The sequence below is a fragment of the Cherax quadricarinatus genome, chromosome 29 (genome assembly GCF_038502225.1).
Source record: "Cherax quadricarinatus isolate ZL_2023a chromosome 29, ASM3850222v1, whole genome shotgun sequence".
In the NCBI taxonomy this organism is placed as follows: Eukaryota; Metazoa; Arthropoda; class Malacostraca; order Decapoda; family Parastacidae; genus Cherax; species Cherax quadricarinatus.
In genome coordinates this window covers 37,612,719-37,626,866 of record NC_091320.1, presented here as the reverse complement: position 1 = coordinate 37,626,866, position 14,148 = coordinate 37,612,719, and the positions used below count along the sequence as shown (strand labels likewise).

General features: G+C 37.3%; 1 protein-coding gene across 1 annotated transcript in view; it reads left to right on the top strand.

Moving 5' to 3' along the window:
* The window catches only part of LOC128690600 (uncharacterized), a 33,633-nt gene that overhangs the window by 15,547 nt on the left and 3,938 nt on the right, over positions 1 to 14,148 (top strand). Inside the window, exons 8-12 of the mRNA XM_053779329.2 lie at positions 676 to 802; positions 3,478 to 3,684; positions 7,646 to 7,823; positions 8,436 to 8,548; positions 9,183 to 9,350. Of these exons, the coding sequence (XP_053635304.1) occupies positions 676 to 802; positions 3,478 to 3,684; positions 7,646 to 7,823; positions 8,436 to 8,548; positions 9,183 to 9,350 (793 nt within the window). The remainder of the gene's footprint in view (positions 1 to 675; positions 803 to 3,477; positions 3,685 to 7,645; positions 7,824 to 8,435; positions 8,549 to 9,182; positions 9,351 to 14,148) is intronic.

Below are 14,148 nucleotides of genomic sequence, written 5' to 3'. Positions count from 1 at the left end.
GTTGATTTAACACGATTATTGAGGGGACTTGGTAAATGGGGGCTCAAGTCCCAAAATTTGTAGATTTTTTACAATATTGTACATTTTGTAAATCTTCTTTCTTTCTTTCAACACACTGGCCGTATCCCACCGAGGCGGGATGGCCCAAAAGGAAAAACAAAAGTTTCTCCTTTTACATTTAGTAATATATACAGGAGAAGAGGTTACTAGCCCCTTGCTCCCGGCATTTTAGTCACTTCTTACAACACGTATGGCTTACAGAGGAAGAATTCTGTTCCACTTCCCCATGGAGATAAGAGCAAATAAAAAAGAATAAGAACTAGAAAGAAAATAGAAGAAAACCCATGTTTGTACATGTATGTGTAGTGTGACCTAAGTGTAAGTAGAAGTAGCAAGACATACCTAAAATCTTGCATGTTCGTGAGACAGAAAAAAGGACACCAGCAATCCTACCATTATGTAAAACAATTACAGGCTTTCATTTTACACTCGCTTGGCAGGACAGTAGTACCTCCCTGGGCGGTTGCTGTCTACCAACCTACTACCTAGACATTTTGTAAATAGTTTGGAGATATTGGTGATACTTATTGCTTTTGTAAGAGATTGTTAACAGAATTTAACAGCATTTACTTCTCAGTTTCTGTTACAAGTACAGAATGATTATTTTCTTTTCAGCAAAGAATGCTCAGAAAAAAGAAATTGATTCACTGCAAGAATTTGCTGAAAGTAGAGGCTTTGACTCTAAGCTGGAGGCCTGGGATGTTGACTACTGGAGGAGAAAACAGAAATGTCATTTGTACAAGTGAGCTCTGAGGCATAGCAGTTAATCGGTCATATGTTAATTCCAGCATGTGTGCGTGAGCATGTTTGATAGGAGTAAATGGAGACAAATGGTTTTTGGGACCTGATGAGCTGGTGGAGTGTGAGCAGGGTAATATTTTGTGGAGGGATTCAGGGGAACTGGTTAGCCAGAGTTAAGTCCTGGAAATGGGAAGTACAGTGCCTGCTCTTTAAAGGGGTTTGGGATATGGGCAGTTTGGAGGGACATCTAAACTATCATATCTGAGTGCCTCTGTAAAAACAATGATTATGTATGAGTGATGGTGAAAATGTTGAATAATAATAAAAAAAAATTTTCTTTCTTTTTGGGTTTTTCTTTCTTTTTGGGTCACCCTGCCTCAGTGGGAAACGGTCAACGTGTTTATATAAAATAAAAGTACTTTTTTTTTTTTTCAACAAGTCGGCCGTCTCCCACCGAGGCAGGGTGACCCAAAGAGAAAGAAAATCCCCAAAAAGAAAAACTTTCATCATCATTCAACACTTTCACCTCACTCACACACAATCACTGTTTTTGCAGAGGTGCCCAGAATACACCAGCTTAGAAGTATATATGTATAAAAATACACAATATATCTCTCCAAATTGCCAATATCCCAAACCCCTCCTTTAAAGTGCAGGCATTGTACTTCCCATTTCCAGGACTCAAGTCTGGTTATATAAAATAACCAGTTTCCCTGAATCCCTTCACTAAATATTACCCTGCTCACACTCCAACAGATCGTCAGGTCCCAAATACCATTTGTCTCCATTCACTCCTATCTAACATGCTCACGCACGCTTGCTGGAAGTCCAAGCCCCTCGCCCACAACACCTCCTTTACCCCCTCCCTCCAACATTTTCGAGGACGACCCCTACCCCGCCTTCCTTCCCCTACAGATTTATACGCTCTCCATGTCATTCTACTTTGATCCATTCTCTCTAAATGACCAAACCACCTCAACAAACCCTCTTCAGCCCTCTGACTAATACTTTTATTAACTCCACACCTTCTCTTAATTTCCACACTCCGAATTTTCTGCATAATATTTACACCACACATTGCTCTTAGACAGGACATCTCCACTGCCTCCAACCGCCTCCTCGCTGCAGCATTTACAACCCAAGCTTCACACCCATATAAGAGTATTGGTACTACTATACTTTCATAACTCAAGAAATCGTAATGACACGATTGCAAACAAACCATACCCCTGGCCGGGATTGAACCCACGGTCATAGAGTCTCAAAACTCCAGCCTGTCGCGTTAGCCACTAGACCAGCTAGCCACAATAAGATTCATCCAACTAGGTATATTTCTACACCATAGGAAGGTTAGCACAGGCACCACTGTGACCACAAATGCAAGTTTTTACAGACGAATCTCCAGCTAGCGTGGCCGTGATGAACTCTAGCTCAAGTCCCTTCACTGCCGTCAACATGACTCAAGAAATCGTAATGTGCTAACCTTCCTATGGTGTAGAAATATACCTAGTTGGATGAATCTTATTGTGGCTAGCTGGTCTAGTGGCTAACGCGACGGGCTGGAGTTTTGAGACTCTATGACCGTGGGTTCAATCCCGGCCAGGGGTATGGTTTGTTTGCAATCGTGTCATTACGATTTCTTGAGTCATGTTGACGGCAGTGAAGGGACTTGAGCTAGAGTTCGTCATGGCCACGCTAGCTGGAGATTCGTCTGTAAAAACTTGCATTTGTGGTCACAGTGGTGCCTGTGCTAACCTTCCTATGGTGTAGAAATATACCTAGTTGGATGAATCTTATTGTGGCTAGCTGGTCTAGTGGCTAACGCGACGGGCTGGAGTTTTGAGACTCTATGACCGCGGGTTCAATCCCGGCCGGGGGTATGGTTTGATACTTTCATACATTTCCTTCTTTGCCTCCATAGATAACATTTTTTGCCTCCACATATACCTCAATGCACCACTCACCTTTTTTCCTTCATCAATTCTATGATTAACCTCATCCTTCATAATCCATCCACTGACACATCAATTCCCAAATATCTGAGAACATTCACTTCTTCCATACTACTCCTCCCCAATTTGATATCCAATTTTTCTTTATCTAAATCATTTGATACTCTCATCACCTTACTCTTTTTCTATGTACATAGTGTCTTAATTAAAAATCCATTATGTGAATAATTTTTTCTGAAGGTCCAAGTAGATTTTTTCTGTTGTTATATGTGCATTTAATAAAGAACAAAAGGTACTGTGACTGGAAGAATACACAAATGATCCACACAAAAGGAGAAAGAAATTTAAAATGACTTTTAGTACAACTTGGTCCAAGTTGGACCAAAGCATCATCATAAGTTTCTTTCTCCTATGTGCAGGTTATCTGGGTATGTGTGTTTAGTATGTGAGAGAGTCTATCAGAAATGCCTAGATATTTGGCTTGAGTTAAGATCCTTATGCTTTTTTCTGTTTTTATTTTTATCAAACTTGGAACTAATGAAGGATCCCTAGCATTTTTTAAAAGCTTTTGCCAACCTGTCTATCATTTCTGTAGGGTGTTTGGATATTCAATTTTCACAAGACTTGTAAGTGTTTGTTGTGTATTAAGTACCATTTATACTGTGTATGAAGTGCAAGAGTATCAGTGAATATTACAAGTTTACACTTTTGTTATAAATTCCAGGTTTGATAATTTGCATCTTGAAGAGTATTTCCCCTTTGATCATGTTTTTGCCAGCCTTTTGGAAATGTGCTCAAAACTGTTTGGAATTGCCTTTGAAGAGATACCAAGTGACAGAGTTCCCACATGGCACCCTGATGTTCGGTTTTTCAGTATCTCGGACAATACAGGGAAGTACCTCTCATCATTTTATTTGGATCCTTTCCAAAGGTAAGTTCATTGTCCTGTACTTCATTTAATCTCAATAACTTGAATAATTTTTGAGTGAACATAATCATATATTATCTTGTGTTATACAGTGGATACCCGCATAACGATTACCTCCGAATGTGACCAATTATGTAAGTGTATTTATATAAGTGCGTTTGTACGTGTATGTTTGGGGGTCTGAAATGGACTAATCTACTTCACAATATTTCTTATGGGAACAAATTCGGTCAGTACTGGCACCTGAACATACTTCTGGAGTGAAAATATATCGTTAACCGGGGGTCCACTGTATTATTTATTCTTTATGATAAAGCATATTTTCTTGTTTCACATTATTATACTAAGATCAAGGCAGTTTTAGAATTAATATATAGTCTAGTGAATCAAAAATAAAAATAAATAAAAATAATTTTAACCCTTAAACTGTCCAAACAAATTTACGTTCACATGCGTAGTGCTCCAAAAGTAGATCTACGTTTTTTTTACATATTTTCAAATATAACAAAACAAAAGTAGATCAAAAAATTTTTTTACACGTTTTCAAATGTAAAAAAAAGAAAAGAAGATTTACTTTTTTTACGTACTTTCAAATGTTGAAAAAACGTAGATCTACGTTTGGACAGTTTAAGGGTTAATGGGCTGAAGTAGGGCAAAGAGTATAAAGTAAAATAAATGCAACAGATACATGTGGGTCCTGCTTATACAGCAGGTTAGGTTCCAAGCTTCTGCTGTAAAGCAAAAATTGCTGTAAAGTAAAACATAGGCTTTTTACCCTTTCAAATGCATATAAAAACCTGATAACATGTTTAAACTATCATATATTAAGTGAGCAATAGAGCTAGGCCTAGAAAATGCCTATACAGTACACACATTATTTACCTTAAAATATTTTCAGTTTTAGCTTATAGTGAGTGGTGAATATATTTATTATAGGAAGTCTGAATAAATGAAGAATGGGTATAATTGAAAACCGCTGCATTAGCAAAACACTGTAAAGTGGGGCTCACCTGTATGGTGATTATTTGGAAGTATCTGTAAGCATAGAATTGATGAAGGAAAAAAGGTGAGTGGTGCATTGAGGTATATGTGGAGACAAAAAATGTTATCTTTGGAGGCAAAGAAGGGAATGTATGAAAGTATACTAGTACCAACACTCTTATATGGGTGTGAAGCTTGGGTTGTAAATGCTGCAGCGAGGAGGTGGTTGGAGGTAGTGGAGATGTCATGTCTAAGGGCAATGTGTGGTGTAAATATTATACAGAAAATTCGGAGTGTAGAAATTAGGAGAAGGTGTGGAGTTAATAAAAGTATTAGTCAGAGGGCTGAAGAGGGGTTGTTGAGGTGGTTTGGTCATTTAGAGAGAATGGATCAAAGTAGAATGACATGGAGAGCGTATAAATCTGTATGGGAAGGAAGGCGGGGTAGGGGTCGTCCTTGAAAAGGTTGGAGAGAGGGGGTAAAGGAGGTTTTGTGGGCGAGGGACTTGGACTTCCAGCAAGCATGCGCGAGCATGTTAGATAGGAGTGAATGGAGACGAATGGTATTTGGGACCTGACAAGCTGTTGGGGGTGTGAGCAGGGTAATATTTAGTGAAGGAATTCAGGGAAACTGGTTATTTTATATAGCTGGACTTGAGTCCTGGAAATGGGAAGTACAATGCCTGCACTTTAAAGGAAGGGTTTAGGATATTGGCAGTTTGGAGGGATATGTTGTGTATCTTTGGACGTATATACTTCTAAACTGTTGTATTCGAAGCACCTCTGCAAAAACAGTGATTATGTGTGAGTGAGGTGAAAGTGTTGAATGATGATGAAAGTATTTTCTTTTTGGGGTTTTTCTTTCTTTTTGGGTCACCCTGCCTTGGTGGGAGACGGCCGACTTGTTAAAAAAAAAAAGAAAAAAAAAACTGTAAGCATTAGGATTAATCTGCCCAAAATGCCCCTTCATGTTAATAGCTTTCTTTATACCTAACAGTACATATAAAATGTAAACACACATTGTAACCTTTGCGAAGAAATAAATTTTGTCTTTGTCTTTGTAAATGCTGTGGAAGGATAGAAGTAAATGTCTTTGTAAATGCTGTGGAAGCATATAAGTAAAGTTGAAATGTTGACATATTCATGCCAGATGAAAGACTTGGGTAAATGAGTGCAATTGTATAGACAAAATCACAAAATTTATGAATGAATGAATTATTTTTTTTTTAGCACACTGGCCGTCTCCCACTGAGGCAGGGTGACCTGTAAAAGAAGCCCTCTCCATTATTCACACTATCACTGTCTTGCCAGAGGTGTGCAGATATAAATGAATGAATGCTGGTGTAAAATTGATAAATTTTATTTATAATAAAACTTCTTCTTCTTTCAACAAACCGGCCGTATCCCACCGAGGCAGGGTGGCCCAAAAAGAAAAACAAAAGTTTCTCTTTTTTAAAGAGCATTTCGCAAAATAACCATGTAGGATTTTAGTGTGAAACGATTGATTATTATTATTGCACAGTTCAGTTTGAAATAAATGTGATAGAAAACCTTTATTACTAATATTAGCACAATTACACAATATTTTATTAGTGCCACAGCTAACATCTGATGCCCATGACAACTAACCAGATACTGAATGCTCCTGCTGGCCTCTCTCTTTCTGATTTAGCTCCTGCTACTTCATAACGATGTTAGATGGTGAATTTAATGTATCAGAAAATTTAAAAAAAAAAAAAATGAAAAAATCGGAAAAAAATTCTGAAAATTCACCATGTGTTCAGATGTACATACATTACTCGCTGTGTCATAAAAATAATTTTTGTAAAATGGCTATAATTCTGTGTAGAAACATGATACAAAGATGATACTTATACCAAAATGTTGCCAGATTCTTAAGCTATTTTTCTGTAAGCTTAACTCGTATGTATATTTTACTTTTTTGTTGTTTTCTGAAATATATAAGAGTTATGCAAAGTTATCAAGTTGGAGTTTCATTTTATTTTATTTTTTCTTTCTATATATGTATATGTATTTAATTCACCATTTGGCATGGTTACAAAGTGGGCAGAACTATAGCAGAGGGAGAAGCGAGCAGTGTCTCAGTAACTCATGATTGCCCATATGAAATATTGTATAATTATACTGTCAATAAAGGTTATCTACCTAACATATTTATTCCAGAATAATATTAGGTGTAACATAAATATTGGCAGTTTGGAGGGATATGTTGTGTATCTTTATATGTATATGCTTCTAAACTGTTGTATTCTGAGCACCTCTGCAAAAACAGTGATAATGTGTGAGTGTGGTGAAAGTGTTGAATGATGATGAAAGTATTTTCTTTTTGGGTCACCCTGCCTCGGTGGGAGACGGCCGACTTGTTGAAAAAAAAAAAATAACATAAATAACATAGAAGCATGATAAATATGCCCAAATTAATAAAAACCAACATTTTATAGTGTGATATTGAAGAGTGGAGGGCAGGGAAGGATAAGAAAAAAAAGTGACCGCGACCATTACAGAAAACGTTACACGCTATGTGCCTGAAGGGTAACTATAGAAGATCACTCTTATCCTATGCAAAGACTGAAAAAAGTGCAATTTTCTCGGAAAAAAAAAAAATTCCCAAGTAATCAGCTATGCACGTGATTCCTGGAATATCTCGGAAGTCACTGACCTATTTTATGTTGTATTATCATTAATAATAAACATTGAAAGGAATTTCCCAACAAACATAAAACTGAATGTTTTAATTTTGGGTGGTGACACTTTTGAAGTGTCAGTAAGGGGTGATTCCTCGATTAGTGACAAATTCATTTACCAACATGGTCTTACGAACGGAACTCTGTCATTAAGTGAGGAGAGACTGTACTCTATATTAAAATAATTTCACAAGTATTGATGGGATGTGAAATTAGTGGCAATGCTATAGAAATATTTAATATTTCTGCAATACAACAAATTAATATTTTCCTTGATAGACCTGGAGAAAAACTCCAAACTCACCTAGATTCTGCCTGGTGTCTGGGTTGCCGCAACCGATCAGATGTTGCTGGAACTTTGCCTGTAGTTAATTTGGTGTTCAATTTTACTCCTCCTGTTTCAAAAGAACACCAGTCTCTACTGACTTTCTCTGAGGTCATCATTCTCTTTCAGAAAGTAAGTTGTAGTGTAGTTTTTTCTTTTATGAATATACACATATTGGCAATACAATATTTTTATTTAACAGTATATGAGGAAGATCTCAAGTAGCAAATAATCATATGCAAAATTAATTGTGAATATATAAAAGATAATTAATATTTAGGTAAAGTGTTACATATTGGATACCTGTTGATAGTTATGAGGATTACCACACTTAAAATGACTTTTGGGACTTGCCACTCACTGTCTAACATAGCCACTGTGAGTGGCAGTGCCTGTGTTAGACTGTGAATGGCAAGTTGTATACAGTTGTATACAAGAGCAAGGTTTTGTACACAACTGTACATATGAAGGAGCTTTGGAAGGTAACCTTTTCATCAAGCTTTATGTATGTATATTTAAAGATATTTACCTAAAACAGAGAATTCTTCTAATACATGTATGTAAAAAAATCTTAATACAAAATATGCATTTGTTAAACACTTCACAAGTTATATGTTTACTAAGGCATTAATGCATTTCTGTAGCGCTCTCGACACTGGATAAAATATTACAATCTTTTTCGGGGTAATCATTTTATCACATTTTCTTAAAATAATCATGATTAACTGTAGTATATTTTTGCAGTTTGGCACTGCCCTTCAGCATCTTCTGACAACAATTCCCTACAGTGAAGCTTCTGGATTGACTAACATTGAATGGGATGCAGTGGAAGTGTGTTCATATTTTATGCAGAACTGGTCAGTACAGGACTAACTCGTGTGTTTTTTATGTTCTGAGATATATGTTGTGACATTATCTAATATATTATTATTTCTAAATAAATTTGGTTAGAGTGCTTAATATAAACATACAAAATTTTGATAAAAATGTAGCACGTTAAAAAGCTTAGTGGAAGAACTTATACTAGGTATACGTAAACCACTTCATAACCTGGCAACACTTCAGGTCAATGGTAATTAAGAAGAGTGTATGCAGAGTTAAGGGATTTTGATACTTCAGCTTGCAAATGATTAGAAAGAAAATTTTTAAGTGCAAATTGTATGACATAAAGAGTATTTCGCAAAATAACCATGTAGGATTTTAGTGTGAAACGATTGATTATTATTATTGCACTTGAGCATGTCAACCTAAGATTTTATTTGATCATTCTTTTGTAGATTTATGTTTTTTTTTTCCATAAGATTTTTATTTGTAATTTTATTTTAACAATAACTTATAAGTAATGTAAACTTAAAGAATAACAATAGTAACCTGATCATTGTAATGCAAGACAACTGTGTTTTCCAAAGATATTTTAATGATTGATCATTGTGTAATTGTTCATAACATTCTTGTGATTATCACATGAACATTCATCTGTTTTTTTCCAAGGTTATGTGAACCTAATACACTGCAGCAAATTAGTTGCCATTATGACTCTGGTCTCCCATTGAGTGAATCGGCTATTCAAGACCTTATTGCCAGCCAGAACCACATGGCTGGATATGATCTCTGCTCTGAACTATATCTTGCTCATCTTGATATGCAGCTTCACTCAAGGTAAGATAACTATAGTGTCTCTTCATGAGGGTTATATCCTTGAACAATATCCTGAACATTGAAAATGTTAAAGGGATTACAAAATCAGTGGAAAATATATGGCTTGGTTCTGGACAAAAAAAAAAGTAATGTGTTTTTTTTTTTTTTTTTTTTTTTTTTTTTTTTTTTTTTTTTGCAACAAACCGGCCGTATCCCACCAAGGCAGGGTGGCCCAAAAAGAAAAACGAAAGTTTCTCTTTTTAAATTTAGTAAGTTATACAGGAGAAGGGGTTACTAGCCCCTTGCTCCTGGCATTTTAGTCACCTCTTATAACACGCATAGCTTACGGAGGAAGAATTCTCTTCCACTTCCCCATGGAGATAAGAGGAAATAAACAAGAACAAGAACTAGTAAGAAAATAGAAGAAAACCCAGAAGGGTGTGTATATATATGCTTGTACATGTATGTTAAATATTACCCTGCTCACACTCCAACAGATCGTCAGGTCCCAAGTACCATTCGTCTCCATTCACTCCTATCTAACACGCTCATGCACGCTTGCTGGAAGTCCAAGCCCCTTGCCCACAAAACCTCCTTTACCCCCTGTCTCCAACCCTTTCGAGGACGATCCCTACCCCGCCTTCCTTCCCCTATAGATTTATATGCTTTCCATGTCATTCTACTTTGATCCATTCTCTCTAAATGACCAAACCACCTCAACAACCCATCTTCTGCCCTCTGACTAATACTTTTATTAACTCCACACCTTTTCCTAATTTCCACACTCCGAATTTTCTGCATAATATTTACACCACACATTGCCCTTAAACAGGACATCTCCACTGCCTCCAACCGTCTCCTCGCTGCTGCATTTACCACCCAAGCTTAACACCCATATAAGAGTGTTGGTACTACTATACTTTCATACATTCCCTTCTTTGCCTCCATAGATAACGTTTTTTGACTCCACATATACCTCAACGCACCACTCACCTTTTTTCCCTCATCAATTCTATGATTAACCTCATCCTTCATAAATCCATCCGCCGACACGTCAACTCCCAAGTATCTGAAAACATTCACTTCTTCCATACTCCTCCTCCCCAATTTGATATCCAATTTTTCTTTATCTAAATCATTTGATACCCTCATCACCTTACTCTTTTCTATGTTCACTTTCAGCTTTCTACCTTTACACACATTCCCAAACTCATTCACTAACCTTTGCAATTTTTCTTTAGAATCTCCCATAAGCACAGTATCATCAGCAAAAAGTAACTGTGTCATTTCCCATTTTGAATTTGATTCCCCAAAATTTAATCCCACCCCTCTCCCGAACACCTTAGCATTTACTTCCTTTACAACCCCATCTATAAATATATTAAACAACCATGGTGACATTACACATCCCTGTCTAAGACCTACTTTTACCGGGAAGTAGTCTCCCTCTCTTCTACACACCCTAACCTGAGCCTCACTATCCTCATAAAAACTCTTTACAGCATTTAATAACTTACCACCTATTCCATATACTTGCAACATCTGCCACAGTGCTCCTCTGTCCACTCTATCATATGCCTTTTCTAAATCCATAAATGCAATAAAAACTTCCCTACCTTTATCTAAATACTGTTCACATATATGCTTCAATGTAAACACTTGATCTACACATCCCCTACCCACTCTGAAACCTTGCTCATCCGCAATCCTACATTCTGTCTTACCTCTAATTCTTTCAATTATAACCCTACTGTACACTTTTCCTGGTATACTCAGTAAACTTATTCCCCTATAATTTTTACAGTTTTTTTTTGTCCCCTTTCCCTTTATATAAAGGGACTTGAGTCCTGGAAATGGGAAGTACAATGCCTGCACTTTAAAGGAGGGGTTTGGGATATTGGCAGTTTGGAGAGATATGTTGTGTATCTTTATATGTGTATGCTTCTAAACTGTTGTATTCTGAGCACCTCTGCAAAAACAGTGATAATGTGTGAGTGTGGTGAAAGTGTTGAATGATGATGAAAGTATTTTCTTTTTGGGGATTTTCTTTCTTTTTTGGGTCACCCTGCCTCGGTGGGAGACGGCCGACTTGTTGAAAAATAAAAAACATGTATGTGTAGTGTGACCTAAGTGTAAGTAGAAGTAACAAGATGTACCTGAAATCTTGCATGTTCACGAGACAGAAAAATGGACACCAGCAATCCTACCATCATGTAAAACAATTACAGGCTTTCGTTTTACACTCACTTGGCAGGACGGTAGTACCTCCCTGGGTGGTTGCTGTCTACCAACCTACTACCTATATAATATGCTAATATTTGCCCAAAATATATGGCATCAATAGATACACACACATACACACCAGTTAGATACATAATAATTTTCACGTAAATCATTTAACCCATAAACTGGACATAGTTGTTAGCCTTGACAGTCCTGCTGTAGGCATATTTTTTTCGTTTACAATTATGTAATTTATAAAGCTACACTGTTTTAGCAATAATTTTCTATGAGGTATAATTATTACAGTCCTGACGGCACTTTTCTTGCAGACTGTGTGTTTAAATTATTGAAGCTCAGTGGTGAAGGCCGTTCAGTGATATTATGAAGGAAATTGTTTGTAGCACAAGTGAGCTTGCTATGTATTTCTACTCAAGAGTCTTACAGATTTTTAGAATTTTCACTGGAAATAGTGGTGGATTTTATGTTTTTTTTTTTTAACACATCGGCATCTCCCACCGAGGCAGGGTGACCCAAAAAAAGAAACACTTTCACCATCATTCACACATAATCACTGTCTTTGCAGAAACTTTCAGATATGACAGTTCAGATGACACTCCAAACAGCAAATATCCCAAACCCCTCCTGTAAAGTGCAGGCATTGTACTTCCCACCACCAGGACTCAAGTCCAGCTAACCGGTTTCCCTGAATCCCTTCTCAAAATATTACCTTGCTCACACTCCAATAGCTTGTCAAATCCCAAACCCATTCATGTCCATTCACTCCTATCTAATATGCTCACACATGCCTGCTGTATGTCCAAGCCCCTTGCACACAAAACCTCTTTAGGTGTAAGGTAAATACATGTTATGCAGTACATATATAATTGGGTGACGAGGTAACTTTGCATTGTCAGCTGATCTATTCAAGACATTTACCTTCATGCTAATGAAGGGTTCTTGATTCAAGAAATTTAAGCTGCCCTCCTTGCATCAAACTTGATTACCTTGCATACTCCAGTGCTGAATGACCCTTTTGGGTTAAGTACCCCTAGATTCTGGTGGCCAAATATTGATTCGGTCAAGCATTCAACACAGCAAAACATCCTCCCAGTGGAGTAAGTTTGAAATCAAGTGAAACTAACTGCGTAGTTCTTACTTGCATTGGAGGATATTTGCAAAGTTCTATCTTGTGAAGAGCATAATCCTATTGTGCCTAAACTCTGATTAGATGTAATTTCAAGTGATGAAGGTAATGACAAAACAAAGTGGCACCTGTTGTTTCCCAAATGTTATTGTTGCCAATCATCATAGTTGAGGTTTTTACACCAGTGTTTGAACATTGGAAGAGAATGTCTTACTTATCTTTCTTTGTGTTTTTATTTAAGAAGGTATAGTGTTAAGAACTCATATCACAACCAGCTAATTTACATTTATCCTTTAACGGGAACTAATTTTTTTTTTATTAACACATCGGCTGATTCCCACCAAGGCAGGGTGGCCCAAAAAAGAAAAACTTTTATCATCATTCACTCCATCACTGTCTTGCCAGAGGGGTGCTTTACATTACAGTTATAAAACTGCAACATTAACACCCCTCCTTCAGAGTGTAGACACTGTACTTCCCATCTCCAGGGCTCAAGTCCGGCCTGCTGGTTTCCCTGAATCCCTTCATAAATGGTACTTTGCTCACACTCCAACAGCATGTCAAGTATTAAAAACCATTTGTCTCCATTCACTTCTATCAAATATGCTCATGCATGCTTGCTGGAAGTCCAAGCCCCTCACAAACAAAACCTCCTTTACCCCCTCCCTCCAACCCTTCCTAGGCTGACCCATACCCTGCCTTCCCTCCACTACAGATTTACACATTCTTGAAGTCATTCTGTTTTGTTCCATTCTCTCTACATGTCCGAACCACCTCAACAGTCCCTTCTCAGCCCTCTGGATAATAGTTTTGGTAATCGCACACCTCCTAATTTCCAAACTACAAATTCTCTACATTATATTCACACCACACATTGCCCTCAGACATGACATCTCCACTGCCTCCAGCCTCCTCCTCATTGAAACATTCATCATCCATGCTTCACACCCATACAAGAGTGTTGGTACAACTATACTCTCATACATTCCCCTCTTTGCTTTCATGGACAAAGCTCTTTGTCTCCACAGACTCCTAAGTGCACCACTCACCCTTTTCCCCTCATCAATTCTGATTCACCTCATCCTTCATAGACCCATCTGCTGACACGTCCACTCCTAAATTTCTGAATACATTCACCTCCTCCATACTCTCTCCCTCCAATCTGATATCCAATCTTTCGTGATCTAATCTTTTTGTTATCCTCATCACCTTACTCTTTCCTATACAGTGGAACCTCAAAAATCGAACTGCTCCCAACACAACCAATTATGTAAGTGTATTTTTGTAAGTGCTTTTATAAGTGTATTTTTAAGGGTCTGAAATGGACTAATCTAATTTACATTATTCCTGATGGGAATAAATTCATTCGGTAAAGGCACTTGAACAGACTTCTGGACCGAAGAAAGTTCGATATTTGAGGTTCCACTGTATTCACTTTTAATTTTCTTCTTT